The sequence below is a fragment of the Camelus ferus genome, chromosome 32, assembly GCF_009834535.1.
Source record: "Camelus ferus isolate YT-003-E chromosome 32, BCGSAC_Cfer_1.0, whole genome shotgun sequence".
In the NCBI taxonomy this organism is placed as follows: Eukaryota; Metazoa; Chordata; class Mammalia; order Artiodactyla; family Camelidae; genus Camelus; species Camelus ferus.
The window spans coordinates 12508455-12530102 of NC_045727.1; the positions used below are offsets into that span (position 1 = coordinate 12508455).

At 42.9% G+C, this 21648-nt stretch overlaps 1 protein-coding gene across 1 annotated transcript in view; it reads right to left on the bottom strand.

Annotated features, from left to right (window-relative positions):
* Positions 1–6114: 6114 nt before the first annotated feature.
* Positions 6115–21648, bottom strand: part of SLC5A1 (solute carrier family 5 member 1) — a 45909-nt gene continuing 30375 nt past the window's right edge. The window contains exons 7-15 of the mRNA XM_006184782.3: positions 21370–21450; positions 20660–20880; positions 20279–20414; positions 18783–18890; positions 14952–15102; positions 12686–12854; positions 10510–10725; positions 8405–8510; positions 6115–8223 (exon numbers count right to left, since the gene is read on the bottom strand). Of these exons, the coding sequence (XP_006184844.1) occupies positions 8006–8223; positions 8405–8510; positions 10510–10725; positions 12686–12854; positions 14952–15102; positions 18783–18890; positions 20279–20414; positions 20660–20880; positions 21370–21450 (1406 nt within the window). The 3' untranslated portion in view covers positions 6115–8005. The remainder of the gene's footprint in view (positions 8224–8404; positions 8511–10509; positions 10726–12685; positions 12855–14951; positions 15103–18782; positions 18891–20278; positions 20415–20659; positions 20881–21369; positions 21451–21648) is intronic.

Consider the following 21648-nt stretch of genomic DNA (forward strand, 5'->3'; position numbering starts at 1 on the left):
GCAAAGGATGCTTTCATTGATTTTTTTCACTTGTGTAGTTTTTTGTGTTGCAAAGGCAGACACGCAGTTGGTAATTTTATTAAATGAGATGACTATAGGTCTGATTTTTAGCTTTTGCTCTTCTTTGTGTCAGTAAAGAAAAAGAAAGTTGATAATTTAGAAAGCCAGTGAGCTGACTCTATATGTGCATAAACTAGGAGCACTGGGTCCAAACTTTCACCATTACTGTATGAAAGTTTCTATTTACTCATATCCTTAATTACAGAGTAATATATTTAAATCTTAATGCTTGTCAACTTGAAGATTGAAATTAATTTCATTTTTAAATTTCAGTTTTCTCCACTTATTAGTGAGATTGTATGTACTTACATATACTTACTAGCAATTCATATTTTTCTGTGAATTTTCTGATATATCTTACCAATTTTCTAATTCATTTATAGATATTCTTCAGATAGTCTGTGTTTTTATTATTTGCATATGAATTGCAAATATTTTTCTTGAAACTTATGTCTTGCCTTTTAATTTTATGGGTTCTTTTTTTTTTTTTTTTTGCTGTAAGAAGCTTTAATTTTTATTTAGTCAAATTGTTTCATCTTTGACCTATAGTTTCTGGGTTTCATGAATTACTTTCAATGGTTTGCTCTTTTAGGGTTTTCCTGCCATTATTTCTTTTGTTTTGAAGAATGTACTCAAACTCTACATTATTTTACGATCGACTTTTCTCTCTTTATAGTACATGGTGGGCATCATTAAGCCCAACAAATGCAGATCACATGAATTCATTATAATTTCTACCTAAAAATTTATAATATTAGATATATTTATTTTAACAATTTTCTATTTAGGTGGATTTTCAGGCTGTTTAAATATTTTTTGCCACCACAAATGATGTTGCATAGATCCCCACTGATGGTTTTATTTCTACAGGATAGAATTCTCACAGTGGCATAACTGAGCTGCAGATACATTTACTTATATTTTTAAGATACTGACAGATTACTTTCCCAAAAGTTGAGGCAATTCACACTCCTGCCAACAAGGAGCAAGTAGACCTGTTCCCCCTGTGTGTTTAGTAGCACGAAAAGTTGTTGCTTTTTCAAAAATTGCTAATCTGGTTGTTGAAAAATCTTATAGGCACTCTAATTAATCATCGATTTTAACTTCAGTGAGTTGCCTATTTATAACTTTTTTCTGTTTTTCTATCTGGCAGTTTACATTCTTAAGCAAAACAGGAAACCAAGAAACCACAAAAGATAAAACTACATATTTAAATAAACCATTGAAGTTTTTGTATCAAAAGGTAGTTCAAACAGAAATTAAAATATGGAGTCAAAAATATATTGTGACATGAGAAAAAGAAAGCGCTCCCATAAATGAATGAGGAAAAGACAAACAAGTCTGATTATTGTACTGCATCTGGAGAGGAAGGGACAGACTAAGGCTTCTCTTCATGTGATGTTACCCTTATAATCTAGAATATGGTCTATAATGACCAAGCACATGTCCAAGGATGCTATCCTCACAAGTTATTCCAAGAGATTTCCTCTTTGATACATGATGTTTGTTTATCCCTGGTTTATATGGAGCTTCTAATGTGAAACCATTAAGAAGTATTTAAGGAGGGAAGGGTATAGCTCAGTGGTAAAGTGTGTGCTTAGCATGCACAAGGTCCTGCGTTCAATTCCAGTATCTCCATTAAAAATAAAGAAATAAGAGAACGGGCCAAGATGCCGGAATAGAGAACCCATTTGATCATGTGTATGGTCCTTTTATTGTGCTGCTGATTTTGGTGTGCTAGTATTTTGCTGAGATTTTTTAAATTAATGTTCATCAGGAATATTAACGTGTAGTTTTCTTTTCTTGTGTGTTTATCTGCCTTTGGTACCAGGGTGATGCTGACCTTATAAAATAAGTTTGGGAGTGTTCCCTTTGCTTCAAATTTTTGTAAGAGTTTTTAAAAAAAACTGGCATTAATTCTTTAAATGTTTGTTGAAATTCACCTGTAAAGCCATCTGATCCTGGGCCTTTCTTTATAGAGAGGTTTTTAATTACTGATTCAGTTTCCTTACTTGTTATCATTCAACCTTTTTACTTGTTACCAATAACAAGCAAGTAACTCTTCATGATTCATACTTAGTAGGTTGTATTTTTCTAGGAATTTATCCATTTTCTCTAGGTTGTCCAATTTGTTGGTGTATAATTGCCCATAGTACTCTCATAATCCTTTGTATTTCTGTAGCATCCATTGTAATATCTCCTATTTCAGTTATCATCTTATTTATTTGAGTCCTCTCTCTCTCTTCTTCTCTTGGTAAGTCAAGCTAAAGTTTTTTCAATTTTGTTTACCTTCTCAAAAAAACACTTAATTCTATTGATATTTTCTATTGATTTTCTATTCTCTATTTCATTTATTTCTGCTCTGATTTTTGTTATAGCCTTCCTTCTGCTAAGTTTGGCCTCAGTCTGTTCTTGTTTTTCTAGTTCCTTGAGGTGTAAGGTTAGGTTGCTTATTTGAAATATTTCCTTTTTTAATGTAAGCATTTATCACTATAAACTTCCCTCCTAGCACTGATTTTGCTACATCCCATTAGTTTTGATATGTGTGGATCCATTTTTATTTGTTTTAAGATTTTTAAACTTCCATTTTGATTTCATCTTTGACCCATTGGTTGTTTAGGAGTATGTTGTTTAATTTTCACGTATTTGTGAATTTTCCAATTTTCCTCCTGTTAATTTATTTCTAGTTTCACACCACTGTGGTCAGAAAAGATACTTGGTATAATTTCAATATTTTTAAATTTGCTGAGAGGTGTTTTGTGACCTAGCATGATCTATCTTGGAGAATGTTCCATGTGGCTTGAGAAGAATGTGTATTCTGCTGCTGTTGGATGGAATTTTCTTTTTTTTTTTATATAATTCACTCAAATTTATTGTATTACTCATATGTTTGGATTGGTTCTTGCTGATTTGTCTTTTGGATGGAATTTTCTATATATGTCTGTTAAGTCCATTTGGTCTAAACCATTGTTCAAGTCCAGTATTTCCTTGCTGATTTCTGGTCTGGATGATCTATCCATTGTTGAAAGTGGAGTATTGAATTCCTCTATTATTACTGTATTGTTGTCTGTTACTCTTTCAGATTTGTTAGTATTTGCTTAATATATTTTGGTACTCTGATGTTGGGAGTATATGTATTTACAATTGTTATGTCTTCTTGATGAATTTACCCATTTATCGTTATATAAGGACCTTCTTTTTCTCTTGTTATAGTTTTTGACTTGAAGTCTACTTGTCTGATATAAATGTAGCTAACCCTGCTCCATTCTGATTCCTATTTTATGGAATATCTTTTTCCATTCCTTCACTTTGAGCCTGTGTGTGTCCTTGAAGCTGAAGTGAGTCTCCTGTAGGCAGTATATAGTTAAGTCTTCTTTCAAAATCCATTCAGTCATTCTATGCCTTTTGACTGTAATATAATCCATAAAAGTCAAATCCAGGCAGGGCCCTGACTGCCCACATACTCTACCATGGCTGCTAGGTCTTGCCACAGTCACATGGAAGTAGAAGCTGGTGTTGAGAGTTAGACTAAGTTTATGCAGGTGACACCTGGAGAGGCTAGCTGCAGGTTAGCCCATTGGTACAAGCCAGTGATGAGAAACAGAGCTAGATCTGGGCTCACAATCATCTCAGGGCCCTGGCTGTCAGCATGCACTTCTGTAGCTGCAGGATCTTGCCACAGACGTACACAGCAATGGAGGCAGGTGGTGGGCATCAGGCCAGTGGCATGCAAGTAACAAAGCGGAAGGGGCTAGCCCCAAGCACACACACAAAGGTGGGGGTCAGCTGAAGGGATCTATACTGATGTCTTGAACTCACACACAGCCACAGAAGACTGAGAAGGCTGCCAGCACAGGTCCTGGATTCCCTTGAGGGTGAGGGTTGGAAGAGTATGGAGGGAGCTGGGAGACACTCAGATGGCTGACATCAGTGAACACAAATAACTGTAGGGCAAAAAAATGGTGAAATCTACAGAAGTCCAAGGCAGTTTTGCTGGCTGCTGTTTTCTTCAGTGGGGAAACTGCTGGGATGCTCTGCAGAGCAGGTCTCTGGGAACCACCACTGTTGTTCCGACAGTGTGGTAGCCTCTGCTTTCCTTCTTTGTTCCTAGCCAGCATGTCTCAACTTTGCTGGTTTCTGGATGGGGTGAACTCAGAGTGGTTCCTTCATGCCATGCCCTAAAAGCTGGGGAAGCTAATGGCTCACCCTACTCTCTCTTTCCCAGGGAGGGAACTCTTTCTAGCTGGAGAGTTCCCTCTAGGCACTGAGCAGTGCTGGCTTTTACTAGGGCTGCCATAACAAAGTGCCACAGACTGGGTGTCTTCAACAGCAAAAATTTATTTTCTCAAAGTTCTGGAGGCTGGAAGTCTAAGGTCAAGGTGTCAACAGGGTCAGTTTCTTCTGAAGCCTCTATTTTTGGCTTATAGATGCCCGTCTTCTCCCTGTGTCTTCTCATGGTCTTCCCTCTGTGTATGCCTGCAGTCCTGATCTCTTCTTATAAAAACATCACACTTATCGGATAAAGGCCCACCCTAGTAATCTCATTTTCATTCAATTATCTCTTTAGAGACCCTATGTCCTAATAGAATCACACTCTGAAGTTCTGGGGGGGTTAGACTTCAACAAATGAATGGGTGAGGGAAAAGAACACAATTAAGCCCATAACACAGGAAAAGTTAGTTACGTATCTTGTGGATTTTCAAGTCATAGGTTCCTGTGGGAAAAATAATCTGAAGTGGATGTCATGCAGCAAAAAGAAACAGAATCACAAACTGAACATACAGAGCATGAGGGCAAGAAAAGGCAGGTGGTGCAGGTCCTTTGGATGGGCTGGATCACAGGTTTTCAACAATGAATGAATGACAAAGCATCTTCTGCTCCCAGGGCTCGGGCACCTTGACTCCTGGACTACAGCATATCAGAAAATAGAAGCAAAGCAGCAGCATTCTAATCTGAATGTTTGCCAATCTGAAATGTCTAGTATTTAGTTTGACAATTTGGCCTTTGAGTGTGATCTAGGAATACAGGTCCACTCAAGGATCAACTTCTCTCAAGCTAGGAGTACCGCAAATCAGGAAAGCATAGTCCATGTCCTGAGAGTCTTGGAAGAGCCATCATAGAAGAACAGAAGCTGCACTGACAGAAAAAGCCGTCTGGGTCAGGGGTGCAGTGCAGGCTCAGGGACTGAACAACACTCACCTGGATGCTCCAGAGCCAGTAGAACAACGCTTCCCCATTAACCTTACCCACATCTCCCTAATTCCATCCCCACCAACCCGCCAAGGCAATGGCACCTCATTCAAACAACTTGCTTCACCGCAATCCAATTTGGGGCTGGGTTGGGGGTAATGTTAAGGAATCTCTCTCTTCCAGCTAAGCACACATATGTTTTTCTCCCAAGGCTTGCTTTTGTGAAGCAGAACAAGCTGTAGTGGATCTTTTAGGAAATGGTGATTTCAGTACTAGGAAAAAGTGAGTTCTAGTACATTTCAAAGGTAGAAAGTTTTCTACGAGTACATCAATGCCTGACTCAGTTATATGGAAGTAAGAAATGCTCCCAGGTGTCAAAAGCCCCGGGACCAACATCACTCTGCAGGGAAGGAGACATGCCTTCTCATTTTGAGAGATTTAAAGAAGCTTTTTTGCCTTATAGGGTATTGTTTTTCAGTTCTATAAACTAAGCATTAATAAGCAATCACTCTGCCCCATAACAAACACCTTCCATTTGAGGGAAAGAATAGCTCTTTCCTGTATCCCTGAAATTATTCTAGTACAATTTATCACTTCCTGGGCCCTGGTTACCCAAGTGGTTCAGTCTGTTCTAACGGGACATTAAGCATTGAAAGTAGAGTTACTCACCCCATGTTTGCTAGAGGTTTGAAGTTGAAATCATCTCCAAACTTTGCTACATGTTGTTAAATTGTTCAAGTTGCTAGATTCTATTCTCAACTGTCCTGGCTCCTGCAACCTAATCCACATCTTGTGCCAACTAGAGCTCACCACAGAGATGGTCAGTCTTTGTCTAGAATCTCTAGAAAGCAAGAAATCAGGATGTTATGGGGTTTTTTTAATGGTTTTATTTTTTACCAAAGTAACAAATTTTAATATATGGGACTAACCGTAGCTTAATATGACATCTGTTTGGCATCTTTCATGTATGTATCTCCCATCCCCTTTTCAAAGTACCTGCTTACACTCAGAGGAGGTAGTAGATGCTATAAGCACCAGAGTCCCCATTTTTCAAAGAGAAAAATACAGTATAGACCAAATAATTTACCACATGTACGCAGCGAATCATTGACAAAGTCAGAAACAGAACCTAGGACAATCTAGATATTTCATATTTCATGCCTGCTCCATCCATCAGCTTTCAGTCCTCTCCCTTTATCCTCTCAAAGCTCAAAAATATCACAAATTCCACACAAAACTCAGTGCTCCAAGTAATGCTGGCCATGAGAAACTCTCTACTTTTCCCTCTTCTCTGCCTAGCTTAAGGAGAACATGAGGGCACATCAAATATTTTCTTTTCTTTTCACAAGAACAAGCCATTCTTTACCTGTTGAACCATTTTTACACCCAAGGAACCACTCTCAGCTCCACAGAACCTCTGATCCTAGCTCCTTCCTAAACTAGGCTGAAAGCAGTCAATACTGATATCATGACTTCCACAGGATTATATTACACGATATGATTACTATTTCTCAGTTGGAATTAAAAGAATTAAATTCATTAAATTTAACTTTAATCTTAAAAATTTCCTTCTAAGAAACAGATTTCACAAGAAATAAAAGTGTTGAGCACTGCCGCCTGGAACAGAGACAACCCACCCTATCCTAGGTTGATGGACGATCACCAATCAAGAAGACACCTCAGAAAGGAAGAGCTGTGGTCACGTGAACTCACAGCGGGGAGAATCTCGGGCTAAACGTTTCAGGAGAATGCAGCTGCTCTGAGATGACAGAAGCCCCCATGAGGCCCATCTGCTCTGTTACATGACACAGAGTCAGCTTCTAAGCCTTTGTGTATATCAATGTCAGCACCATAAGGAATAGGAGCCTCTGGAAATGCCCAATTCATTACAGTCACCAGAGTGTGTACTCTGTGCAGCCATAAGAAAAGGTTAACCAAAAATAAAGCAAGCATTTATAAACAAATGCTTTTATCATTCATTTGATCCACAAACACTACTGAGTGGCTAAGACATTCCAGGCACAGCAAATGCCAAAATGAATAAAATCTCAAACCTGAGAAATTCACAGTGGACATTTTTAGAAAACCAGAAAGCCCCCTTGACTCAAGATTATCTGCTTTCCCTGTTGGCCTGAGGCTGACACCTGGGTCCTTCCCTTTGGTAAGTACTGCCACCCCCAGGCCTCTCCTTCAGAAAGCAAACACCCAGGACAGGGACCCTATCAAGCTCCCATCCTCAGCTTCAATGTATTTCTCAGTTTATCAGATTCATTTTTCTTGTGCTAAGGAAAATTTGACATGATATTATGAGGAGGGAATTTTTTTTCTTTTAAAAAAAGATGAGGTGGGGTGGTTAGATAGGGAAAGTGGCAGGAACCAGGGAGACCGCAACTGTTCAACAATATTCAAGGATGACAAGCAATGCTGACATGCTGAATCTACCTGAGATAAACTTGCATCAGACATCACAGGGCTTCAGCTTCTTAATCTGCCTTTTCCTAGACATCAGATTAAGTGGACTTCCTTCTGCAGCTCTGATACATACAGATGACTGTATGACACTGGCCTCAAATATATAAGTTAACAGCAAATCACTGATTTTTCTGCAGCTAGCCTGTAATTACAAATGTACACATTTATCAACTAGACAAAATTTACAACCGGCTGGTGGCCCTTCAGCGCCACAGGATGTAACTAAAGGAAGATAGTAAAGAGTCCAGCCTTCAGAAGCACAGCCTGCAGCAGAAGGCAGGACTCAGGCAAAATATGCGTGGCAGAAGACAGCCACGGCCAGCAGGATGATGCCGTTGATGTTCACTACCATCCGCCACAGAGGCTTCTCCGACGTGTCTGTCATCTTCAGCTTCAGGGCTGCCTCCTCCTCCTTTGTCATTTTGGGGCCCTTCTGCTGGTCCAGGCCACAAAACAGGTCATAGGCCTTCCTGCAGCATCCTTTTTTCTCCTCAGGAACTTCTGTGCCATGGGAAAGGAATAAACGGATTATTAGCTACAGAAGCAGGAGGCTCCTCACTCCTTCCTAGAAGAGAGATCTGAGCTTTGAGGAAGGCATTTAGTGAAGGCTTTAGTAAAGTGGTCTTGCTGTTGGAGGAGTAACTTTTTAGGGCTTGCAAATAGGCTCTGAGCCATAAACCACCTATTTCAATGGTCTCCTCTGGGGCTTCCTGAATGTCCTCCTCTTCTGCATCCAGATCAATACGCTCCTCTTTGCTGTTACGCAGGCTCCAACACAGGCGGTAGAGCTGTGGAGAAAGCAGAACAGGTTAGCAGAAAGACCCAAATAGTGTCTTGGGCCAAGAGGTGGGGGGAACAAAGAGATGTGCATCAAGAAAGGAAAAGGAATGTGGTCTCTTAATACCAGCAATAACACAGATTATACATCCTGTCCACAGCACTATCTCTAAGTACGCTGGGAACTTAGATATAAACCACACATTTGTACACACCACCCCCTATGATATGTGCATATTCAGAGGCTAAGAGACTGCCTTGAATATAGAAATGTTTTGAGTGAATGATCTCTTGTTACATATGATAAATGGATTTGTTCTTTTTAACACTGATGCTGGGAAATAAGGCTAGATACCCATTTATCCAGACCAGCAGTGTAAGGTCAGATTTTTTTGTCCTATGTTATGGGGGGAGAATCGTAGACTCATGAGCCATTTAGAACAGGGAAGAGCTGGAGGTGCAGTTTCTACTGACATGAAACCAGAAGCTACTTCACTTCAAGAGGAAGCCTGGAACTAAATGTGCTTGGGGCTGCAACTTTCCTGGGTTTTTTTACATTTTTTTATTGAGTTACAGTCATTTTAAAATGTTGTGTCAAATTCCAGCGTAGAGCACAATTTTTTAGTTATACATGAAAATACATATATTCATTGTCACATTTTTTTTCAATGTAAGCTACCACAAGATCTTGTATATATTTCCCTGTGCTGTACAGTATAATCTTGTTTATCTATTCTACACTTTGAAATCCCAGTCTGTCCCTTCCCACCCCCCGCCCCCTTGGCAATTGCAAGTTTGTATTCTATGTCAATGAGTCTGTTTCTGTTTTGTATTTATATTCTTTTTTTTTTTTTTTTTTTTTTTTTAGATTCCACGTATGAGCGATCTCATATGGTATTTTTCTTTCTCTTTCTGGCTTACTTCACTTAGAATGACATTCTCCAGGAACATCCATGTTGCTGCAAATGGCTTTATGTTGTTGGTTTTTATGGCTGAATAGGGGGCTGCAATACTTTCAAAGATTGAGACATCAAGAAGGAATGAATACAACAAAAAGAAAGCCTAGGACCCATTTGGCCAATAACCATGATAGTGGTTCTGCTGCTATGAAAACAGTCTTTCTTTGACATAAATGTTGGTCACAGCTTTGAAAATTTGGCAGTGAGGTTGAAGGTCTCTTAGGGATTCCATAATTCCCTATAGTTGTGTATGCATGAGAATGGGGTCAACAAAACCCTTTCTCCTTCTCTATAAATGTAATTTTGGGTTCACTCTTTAGCTCTGTTCTTTGGAAACCTGGAAAGAGTAGGATGTCAGCTGTATTGGGTTACCAGACTATACTGCTTATGGTAAAAGTAACCCATAATTGGTATCTTCATCTGCATTGGGAGGGCTGTGAACATATCCTAAACCAAGGGCAACCTCTAGAGCTAAAGAAGAGTACTTGCCACTTTTGAAGTTGTGAATCAATTGGACTTTGATATCGTTTGAAATTTCTTAAATTCTATAGTCAACTGTTTGGAGGTTTAATTGGAAAAAAATAAAATAAAGGGTAAGTTGTACTTCAGATTCCCCTGCGCATGGTGATTTTTATAACCAGGTATGTTCCTTGCTGGGATCCCTGGAAGCTATGACCAGGAGACCATTACAAGAAATATACATTTCTATCTGGGACATGAGCACCCAAATCAGGGTGGCCCCTGTGCCTGCCCATTGATCTCACTCCCTTGCACCTGAGCTGTCCCCTGGGGAGCAGGATCCAGAGAGAAAAGCCCCTGGACTGAAATGTCGCCTGGCGCAAGGACTCCTGCTGAAGACACAATCTTGATATTGCTCTGCTGGCAAACCGTGTTTTCTGCCCCGTATCCTTCTACATGAGACCAATGGCAAGGATGACCTATTTTAGTCGGGTGAGTATGAGATGTCTGATTGAGGCAAGGGCAACCCAGATGGGTGTTGCAGCATGCACATGAAACCAGGCCAGAACAGGTCTCCCAAATGGATACTCACATGCACATCTGGAATGGGCTTGGTGAAAAGGGAGACAGCCAGGATGATGATGATCGAAATGACAAAGAGGATGATGGCAAAGTACAAGTAGTGCACACCACAGATAATCTTGGGACAGTTGCTGGGCTCCATGCAGCTCCCCGTTCCATAGGCAAACTCGGTTATCATACGGGACACCCCAATCAAAAATCCTATGATCAGTCCCCAGAAGGCTCCCTGTGAAAGAAAACCCTTGGGTTAACAAACACTGAATACAGAAAAGGGCGGTGCCTTTGTTGGGGGAGAGAGGTGAAAGAACAATCGTGAGAGAAGTGACAGCTCCGGGATCTGAAACAGGACCGCTGGAGTTCAGGATCGGGCTAGGAGTGTTACACCAGGCTGTCGGGGGTGTGTTTACCATGTTGCACTCCCTTTGTGTTGCTGATGCCTAGCCCCATGCTGGCATCTGGAAGTATCTGCCAGGTGAATAAATGAATAAGGAAAAACAAAGAGGTGTTCCCCATTTGTCCCCTATACATTTATTCGGTCAAAAAATTACTTCTTGACTTTAGTTTGTCTGAATAGTATGGATAAAACTTGCTTAGATTTTCCTTCTCTTTTGGCAATTCCTTTAGTTTTTATTCTCAAGAGGCTCTTGAAAAGTCTGGCATCCTGTGACATTTTCCTCAAGATCTGGAGTCACCCCTCAGCAAACAGAGTCCCGAGAATCACTTTGCAGTCTCCCCATGCTACGATTCAGAGACCTAGGCCAGGGCTTCTCACCCTCAGCACTGTGACATTCGGGCTAGATAATTTTTTGTTGGGGGTAGGGGGCAGGGGGCTGTATGGTGCATTGTAGAATGTTTAGCAGCCTCCCTGGCTTCCACCCATTAAATACCAGTAGCATTCCCCAAATCATAACAATCAAAAATGTTCCCAGACATTGCCAGATGTCCCCTGGAAGGGCACAATCACCCCGAGTTGAGAACCATGATGATCTATCCCAATTCTTAGCCTTACTGTTTGAAAGCCCTGGTCCATTTGCTGAATTGAGTTGGCCTGCGGCCCACTGCAATACCCAGCTGGGCTTCTAGCCACACTTTCCTAATTTGCATTTCAGAAATCTCCCAGTGAACCAGCTCCTGCCAATCTCTACTGAAACGTATCCCATGAACCTGTGCCCATTTCTCTAAGCTGCTGAGATCACTTGCAGTTTTATTTCTGGTTCCCAAGGCCACTCATCTGTGCACCCAGTTTTGTGTCACAGCATATCTGGACTATGTTCCTAATGGCAAAGAGCAAATGAAGAAGGGCATGTGTTGGGACTTATGTACCTCAAAGCTGGGTCACTCCAGTGAGGTGTTTCCCTGATATATATCTGTCTCTGTCCTGTTGGAAGAAAGGGGGTGTCTAACCAAAACTATGTCACTATTTATATTGTTTCAGACAGTCAGCTACATAGTTAACACCCCCACTTCTTCCCAACCCTCCCCAGGCATGGAGATGGTTGGATACAGAGATGACTGAGCAACATCCAGTCAGAAGCCATATCCAAAGATATCACAGTGCTTCAAAATCTTCAACAGTGTCCCACTGATGACCTAAATTCTTTAGCCTGGCTTTCAAAAGGGCCATGCCTAGTACAAACTTAACCTGCTTTTCCAGCTGAGTCTTCCATTATACACACACACACACACACACACACACACACAAACACAAACTCTCTCAGCAGGTGAGATTCCTGACAGGCCCTCACCCACATCCCTATCCTGCTAGGGTACCACAGCTTGGCCCTTCTCTGGGCCCTGAAAAGTACTGGCTAGAAAGTCAAGATCACTGCAGAACCAAGGAGGTAGCCTATGCTAGGACTTCCTCTGGAGTTGCCACCCAGGGGCTACAAACTTCCCGGGGAGTGCGATGCAGTTGGGTCAAATCACCAAGATTTAATGAAAAATGGTCACCGTTAGTTGGGAATTAGTTTGAAACCTGCAACAAGGAGAAGACGGAAGTCTGAGAGAATGTGAACCCAGGAGAGTCCCATGGTCCCTGGAGGCTTTTCCATATAAACCCTTAGTAGCACATTCATTCCTGCTTAAGATCTCTGGGAAGCAGAATCCCTCCCACACAGAATATGCAAATTCAGAAGGGAATTTCTATGCCAGAATGACTTTGCTGGACATGCACGTATGATACCTACCTGCTCATTGACTCTCTTGCAGAAAATAGCAAGCAGGAAGACAGCCGCAATGGGTGGTCCCAAGTAACTGGTGATGGACTGGATGTAGTCGAAGAGCTGCCCACTTTGTGCTGACTGCACAATGGGCACCCAGGCGATGCTGATGCCAATCAGCACCAGGATGAACAACCTGAAATCAAAGCCCCCACAACAGGTTCAACAAATGGCCTGACATGAATAAATACATATCACTATGAATTATACAGATATATATAACTAGCAAGCATACATGCACACATAAACATCGAGAGAGAGAGAGAGAAAGTTTTACATGACCACAGCAAGGAAAAATAATTAGCAAATTCATCCTTGAGGGTCTTTTCTTCTATAATCTGCCCCTTCAGGAAAATCATCCATGCCCACAAGTAAATGAAATGCACTTGATATTCAACAGTAACCTCAATCTAGTCCCCACCAGGAGAGAATCCCACTTTGAAAGGCAATAGAGTATAGGAACAAGGGTATGGACTTTGCAGCCAACGGACCTGGATTCAAGTTCTTATTCCCTCTGTGTGACAGAGGACACCTTGCTTAACCTCTATGAGTTTCAATTTCTCCATCTGTACACTGGGAATAATATGACCAACCTTACAAGGCTGGAATAAGGGTTAGCTGTAGTAAAACACTTGGCAAATAGTAGGCACTCAATAAATAGTAAGGACCATAATTTTTATTTTCTCCTCCCTTTCCTTCTTCTGTCTTCATAATAAAGTTAAAAACACAAGCTAAGAAGAGTTTACAAAGGAACCATCTAGATAGAGTGGGACACTACCAGGTATTTCCAGCTCTCCTCCTTTTTGAGTTTCACTTCAAGTCCTGAAAAGACTGGAGGGCTCCTTACAACCTCCTGATTCAACTGGAAAAAAAGGCTGTGATTCCCTTGCCTCCCTTACTTGAATGTAAGGCCAGAGTTTTAAACTAACCTTTGCAAAGCAGTATTTTTGCTCACATATTTCTCCCTCTAAAATGCTTTCCCACTGCTTCTCATTTGTCCAGGTCCCATCCACCATTTTGGACGCAGGTCAGGGCCACCCCTACCAGGAGCCTTCCCCAACTACTGCATGGCACACTCATCTCTCCTGCCTCTGAGACTGTGACTGCACTTACAGGTCCCACAGCAAACTTTGGAACTGTTTCATGTAACTGTAAGCTCATCTAGAACAGGGACAAACCCCGGGGCAGCAGGCACTGGGCACACAAAAAATGTGAGGCCCAATATAATCTCAGGGCCAAGAGGTCCAGCCCTGAGAAAGCAAATGGTTTTCTTCCTGAGTTGCATCTTGAGCCTTATAAATAGCAGAAAACTCCAGTAAACTTCTTTCTAAGGAAAATCCAGTCAGGGAAATGGTGCTGCTTCCTGCGAAGCAGAGTGGTAGACCCTGATCCTGTCAGACCTCCCCTGGGTGCCAGGTGTCTTGTCACCTGAGTAGCCTATTTTCCTTTCCTTCCTTTGCCCTAATCTTGCTCGTGAGACTTACGAGGTGGAAGCCCATACCCCTCCTGCACTCACTGGGAACCTTACCCTTGACTGACATCCCAGGGACTTTTCCCCTACCCTGAGGAGGTGGCCTGCCTTAGCCCCATGGAGAGACACAGCAGAGCTTCTAGCCCTCTGTCCCGGGCATCTGCTCCGTGGATAATCACAATAATGGGCACCTCTGACCCATGTATCAGTGTTTCCTGCCTTCAGTATCCTGTTGTGCCTATTAGCCCATTTGACAATAACAAATGTGCACACAGCCTGGTGTTTTAGACTTCACAAAGCATGTTCACAAGCACAGTATCACCTGACCCTCACAATGGTCCTGCCAAGGGTCAAGGCATCAGAGGCATGTGGGCCTAAAAGGTGTCCAGTGAGAAGAGCTGCTATAGGCAGGGCTGAGGAAGACAGCGTGGGACAGTATAAAAAGCCTCAGACAAGGACTCAGTTGGCTGTGGGTTCCAGTCCTGGCTCTGCTGCTGTCCAGGCTTCCTGGATTTAGGCAGGATGAGCCTCATTTTGTTCACTGATAAACTGAGGGTTAGATTAAATGATCTCTGATGTCATTTCACACTCCAGAAGGGCATTGTTTGCTGCTCTCCAGTTTAAATGCCACAGAAAATAAATATAACTAGCCTCAGAGGTTGTTCCCAATCTACCCAGGCATCTGTCAGTCTTCCCCAGCTTGAGGGAAACTCTCTGATCATTCAGGCCTTCATGTAGCACAGCAGGGGGAGCTGCATTTACCTTCCTGCAATCATGAGCTCTTTCTCAGACGCTCTCTTCCGGACCTTTGTGTAGATGTCCATGGTGAAGAGGGTGCTGGCACTGTTGAAGATGGAGGTCAGGGAGCTCATCAGAGAGGCCAACATGACCGACAGCATCAGGCCTCGCAGTCCTGGAAGAGAAGGAGGTTCTGAGTGGCACACACAGCACCTCGGCTCTTTTGTGCTCAGTGTGATGACTCAAGGCTTTTTGCCTCCTAAAACCACACCATGTTCTCTGACTTATCTCCCCAGACAGATCAGAAGTTTTAAGGAATAGACTGTGGCTTTAAATTATATTGTGTTAAGTCCATAGCAGTCAACAAAGAGCTAGGGACAATGCATACATGAGGTAAATGCATTGCAACTGGATGATGATGGTGGTGATGGTGGAGATGGTGCTGATGGTGTGTGTGTGTGTCCATCCAAGAGGACTTTTATAAGCTCTCTTACCCGAAAGATTCATGATATATAAGAAATACTTAAACTAAGATTCAAAAAATGAGGTTCTCAAGAAAGTAAAAAGATAGCCCATAGAATGGGAGAAAATATTTACATATATCTAATAAGGGTCTATTATATGGAACATATAAAGAATTCTAACAACTCAATAATAAAAAGACAACCCAATTTAAAATGGGCAAACGATCTAAATGGACACTTCTCCAAAGAAGATAAAGTGGCTAATAATCACATGAAAAGCTGCTCAACATCAGGGAAATTCAAATCAAAACCACAATAAGATACTATTTATAGCCCCCTAGGGAGACTATAATTTTTAAAAAGACAGATAATAACAAGTACGGGTAGTAATGTGGAGAAACAGGAACTCTCATACATTGCTGGCAGTGACATACAATGGTATAGTCACTGTGGTAAATAGTTACTTAAACAGTTAAACAAAGAGTTAACATATGACCCATCAATTCCACTCCTAGGCACCTACCCAAGAGAAACAAAAACCACATGTCCATACCAAAACTTGTACCTGGATGTTCATAGCAGTATTATTTATAATAGCCAAAAAGTGGAAACAATGCAGTGTCCATCAACTGATAAATGGATAAGCAAAATGTGGTATATCCATCCAATGAAATATTATTGTAAAAAGGAATTAAATACTAATTCATGCCTACAACATGGATGAACCTTGAAAACATTATGCTAAGTGAAAGAAGCCAGAAACAAAAAGACAAACACTGTATGATCCCATTTATATGAAATGTCCAGGGTAAGCAAATCCATAGAGACAAAAAGTGGATTAGTGGTTGGTTGCCTAGGGCTGGGGGTGGTTAGGATGAAATATGGAGTGATTGCTAATAGGTCCAGGATTTCTCTGGGGGGTGATAAAAATTTTCTAAAATTGATTGTGGTGAGGCTTCACAACCCTGTGAATATACTAACCAAGGAGAGCACAAGGTTGTCCCTACTGAGGCTAGAAGGCCAGGCCACACTGAAGGCCCACCTACCAACTGAGAGTACAGTCCCAGAAGCAGAAGTAACATTAGGGGTCACCTAAGGTCTACCATCCATCTGATACATGAATCCCTTCCACATTTCTTCTGCCTAAATCCTCCGGCAACAGGAATCTGCTCCCTTTTGGACAGTCCCGACTAGGCAGACATCTGCCTCTTGACAGCCTCAGACACCGTCCTTATACTACCCAACGGAAGTGGTCTTACCACTTTACCACCCTTCACATACTCAAAGACAACTCGCATTCTCTTGAATTCCCTTTTCTTCAAGCTAAACATCTTCAGTTTCTTGTAATATTCCTGTGTAATAGAACTTGACATGTATCTCTGTTTAACTTCAGCTTATTAGATTTGAGTCAATATTCCTGCTTCTTGAAATCTCTTTGGAACATATCATTCCCCTGGGTGTTGTTATCTGTAAATAATTTTATAGTTTCATTTTCATTTACAGCCTCACAAGAAGAAAAGTAAAGGTTGCCTATTCAAATTATTTTGTCATTTGTTGGGAAGTATTTTCTGATGGTTCTTCTTGAGTGTGTATCACGCAGACCACACATAATTGGAGATATAGAAGGAATTATAAAGGTCATCTTTATATTTCTCACCTCTCATTTTTCAGTGAATAAAACAAAGGTCTATTTCAAGCAGCCCTAGTTCTGCCATTCACTCGGGGTTACTTCACCAGTTAATTGCTAAGCTGGGATGGATTTCTCCCTTCTGCACGACACCCTTATAAAACTCACATTCCTTCACTCACTCAACAAATATTTGTTGAACATAATTTTACAGGGGTCTAGGCAAGAAATAGTGGTATATCAGAGTGGCGTGATGGAGGTAACAAGAGAAGGAGGTAGACAAATATAAGAGATATTTAAGAGGTAAAATGGACAAAATTGGGTGATGGATTAGTGGGGGAATATTTACTGGTTGAGTGAAGGAGACTGAATCAAAAAGAAACAGCTGGAAAGGATGGGGGAGAAGACAAACAGGAGAGGATAGTGTTATGGAATCCAAGAGAAGGGAATAACTCAAGAAAGATGAGTGATCAATAATGCTAAGCGCTACTGAGGGATGAATGGAAAATATCCATTTGATCTAACACGGGGAGGTCATAGGGGAATTTGGTGTTTACAGAAGCCAGATTCCAGCCGGAAGTGAGGAATGGCAATGGTACACGTAAACACAGCATTTCATTGTCCTATGTGCCACGCTGCTTTCTGTCATGCACAAGCCACTCCAGCACAGTGTTCAGAGCTACAATCCTCACCCAGGGTCTGCCAGTCTAAGGAAATAGCATAAACACCCCTACAGAGGCCAGTGTAATCTCAGCCAGAACTCTAACAGAGCCATTTGATTCTTGCTAATTGCAACCTCAATTAATGAGCAGCCCAGCTCAGGGGAATAGTTAACCATTACTCCCATTTTTATAGAGGTTGAATGCAAAGGGTTTGCCCAAGGTCAAATATCCAGTCTGTTGTTTTAAAAAAGAAAATTCCAAATTCCTCAATTTCAGCCTTGAGCAGGAGTGAACCATGCCAGACACTGAGTTCCTGCATGGCCCTGGAAAAGTCACTTTCTCTCCATAGGCCTCAGTTTCCCCAACTGTAAAATGAGCAGATTTGACTAGATGATCTCCATGTTTTCTTTCAGTAATAAAATTTTATGTTTATTCTAAATTTTCCTGATCAATACCTTTGAATTTTTGGTCTCCTGAGACCCCCCTAACCTAACAAGATTTGCATCCCTTGAGCCAGAATTGGATTTTTCTTCAACATGAAAATGAAAGGTAACCCCACAGGTCTACTCCAAAACTCTAACTATTCTGGACTTTATTCACTCTCCTAGGATAACTCACTCTCTGTAGTGAGAAGACCCCTGCATCCCATCTACTTACTGCCTTGAACCTCCTCATTCTAGAGCTAAAATCACTCTTTGCTTTTCTCTCCACGTTCTTCCTTGAAACAGCTTAGAAGTCAATTCATTCTCCAGGTAAAACACCACTTAGTTCAAACCTTCATGTTAATGTCTGTTGACCTTCAAAAAGCCTTCTGAATGAGCATGGAAAAGTTGTGGTTTTCCCCAACACATTTTCAGATCATCTCTTTTCCAAGCCTGACAGATGGGCGAGTACCACGACTCATAGAGCCCAACCAAGCCAGATGTCCTCTTTCCACTAAGGGAGGACATGTTCAAAAACTGAGGATACCTGGAATGAGGCTTTCCCTACCAGCTCCCAGGCTCAGAAACGGCTTTGCCCCAGAAGGCCCACAGACATCTGTGCAGAGTCCAAGCCAAATCAGTCTCCCAAGAAAGACTCCACCAGAAAGGACAACTCTCACCATTGGGCATGAGCTCCACCACCAAGGTCGGGTAGGCGATATTCGTACAGCCAACCTTGGTGCCGCAATATTTCTCACATTCTGAGGGGACGGTGCAGGCAACTTTTTCTGGAAAGGGATGAAGAGTCATGTCAACATCAGGAAAATACTTCTAAGTTTCACCTTCTCACAATAAGGCTTCAAACAGGACATTCCTGAGCATGGCCCTGCCATGGTTCCACAAAGAGTGGAGCTCCTGCAGAGCAAATCTATGCCACCCCCACCCCGCCCCCCCTGCCTGGCCTGACCATCCCAAGCTCTGACTGGGGAGGAAAGACAGTTCCTGGGCAGAGGAGGGAGAAGCAAAGAAATGCTCAGGGTAGGAAAGGAGAGGGCATGGTCTTTAGACTTTAGCTAAAGTCTGCAGCTCAGCAGTAACTATTTTCTTGTTTCTCCTGAAGATCACAGTGACTTGTGGTTGCTAATTTTGGGGTTTTGTTTTAAGCAGCTCTTGCAAGGAGGGTTGAATGCTCAGACCACAGAGGAATTCCCCAGTAGGAGGGCTGTGGGGCAGTACTTCCAAGATGTGGAAAATCTGGCGTAGAGATAGAAAGGCAGTAGCCTGGGAGGGGAGGGGGACGTGATCTAGAAACTTGGTGATAATTCTAGAAACTTCTATAGACTTCAGACCTACAAGCATTTATTAGGTACCTACTGTAGGTATATCATTTAGCGCTGCCCCAAACAGCATCGATTCATCACGGCACCATCTCAAATATGTACATGTGTGTTACATCCATCATAATTTAAACTATTCAGTTACATATATTTTTCTCATGACAGGTGAGCCAGTATAGGAGCATGAAGCCAGTGACAAGTGCCCCCACACTGTCTTGTCTTCGTTTGAAAGGCGCTCACCAAACTTGCACTCTGTCGTGCTCTCTTTTTCACCATTACTTTATATTCCAGAAAATAGTTTTGATCTATGATGGCTGATCAAAACACCACATGCAAATGGCCATGCAGGAGAGGCCATAAAAGGGCCAAGGAAGAACCTATCACCCTGGGTAGCAAAGTGCAAGGCTCAGGGCCCCTTCAAAGAAATGCTCCAGGAAACAGAGCTCTGAGCAGCAGGCAGTTAGAGACTGGCTGGGGTCCTTTGACATTAAAGGCATCATACACACTACCATAGCCTGGTTGGGGAGGGCAGGGGACAGAGCAAAAAGTGAGCAAGAATTAGCTGGAAGAAGCTATAGCTGGAGGCATGTCAAGACTTCAGAGAATTTGCAAAAGGGGAAAAGTAAGTGCCAATGTAAGGAATTAGGGAAGACAACTCCACAGGTTCTATGACCACTAGTTGCTCACTGTCTGGGTCAGGGGGACAATAATTCTTGGTAATCATGACAAAAAAAAAGGAAGAAGGCAGGGAAAATGGAGCGGAGAACAATAGGGCTTTAGAAATGACTTGGAGCCAGGAAAATGGGAGAAAAGCTGGCGAGTACAGGAGAAGCCATCACCTGTGTACAGGATGCGGCTGATCATCCCCGGCATCACCATGAGGAACATGGGCAGCAGCTTCAGGTACCCACACATGATGCAGCCGGCCTTCACGTGTGACATGCTTTTGGCTGAGAGGCAGCGCTGCACAATGACCTGCCAGGGAAAGCCCAGTGAGGGAGGGGTGTGGGCCAGAGACCCCACAATACACTCTGACCACCCCAGCTTCCCCCACCATCCTGAGTCTCTGGCCTGACACTCCCACGTCACCGAGGCTGGGCAACCCTCAGACCACCCGAGTCCTGCCCTACCTTTCCCAACCCCACAAGCCACAGACAGACAGGAGTCTCTATGGCCCCCAGAAGAAGACCCTCTCTTTGCCACACATCCAGCCTGGGTACCTGATCTGTGCACCAGTACCACAGGGCAAGGATGGACAGTCCAAAGATGAGCCCGGGCCATGGCAGGTCTCCCTTGAGCGGATCCCGGAAGATGTGGAAGGAGTCGGCCCTCGGGGTGTAACACTCTTCCTTGATGGTGATGTTTCCATCGGAAACCACAGTTGGAGTGGCATTCATGTATTTTTTCACGAAGGCATCATACCCTCCCACTTCGTGAAAAGCTGGAAAACATCAGTAACAAAACTCAACATCGTGAAACTCACAACTCTTCATAGCAGTTTCTTCCCATGAATGCCTGAGAAACCTACAGCCAGAACCCTCACTATGGGGGCAAGTCACTGTTCCATTCTGGGCCTCAGTTTTCTCATCCACAGAATGGGATTTGGGGGGGGTCCAGTTTCTCTGTGGAGAGAAGACTATGACATCAGAGGCCCACATTGGGGCCCACTGGCCCAGACTCCCTAGCAAGAGCAGCAAGGAATCAGGTATTGCCTAGGCTGGGCCCAGCCTAAGACCGCAGGGTGGGGAAGGTGCTCCTTGCACACCCACAGTCAGGGCCAGTCCAGGCCAGACCACTCCCAGGGGTAGGACAGAGCACATCCAGCTCACTGCCTGGGTCAGTGGCAGGCAGGGAGGCTGGACTCGCTTTTCTCTCCCTGGGCCTCTACCTGTGCCTCCCCGCCTCCTCAGCTGGCCCCAGCCCCACTTACCAAAGCCAGTCAGGATTAAAGACCCCACCAGCATGATCACCGTCTGCAAGGTGTCCGTGTAAATCACAGCCGCGAGGCCCCCTAAGCAGGCAAAGGAGACAGTGCATTTGACCTCAGGTAGAAGGGAAATCTTGTCAGCCTGCCTCCTTCCCCCATCCCACCCCTCTCCCTCTGCACACCTTCTGAGCATGCCCCTCAGTCACCTGCCTGCCTTCCCTTCCTTCCCTCCCTTTCTTGTCCTGCTGCAGCAGCCTGCCACCCAGCATGTTCCAGCCTCTC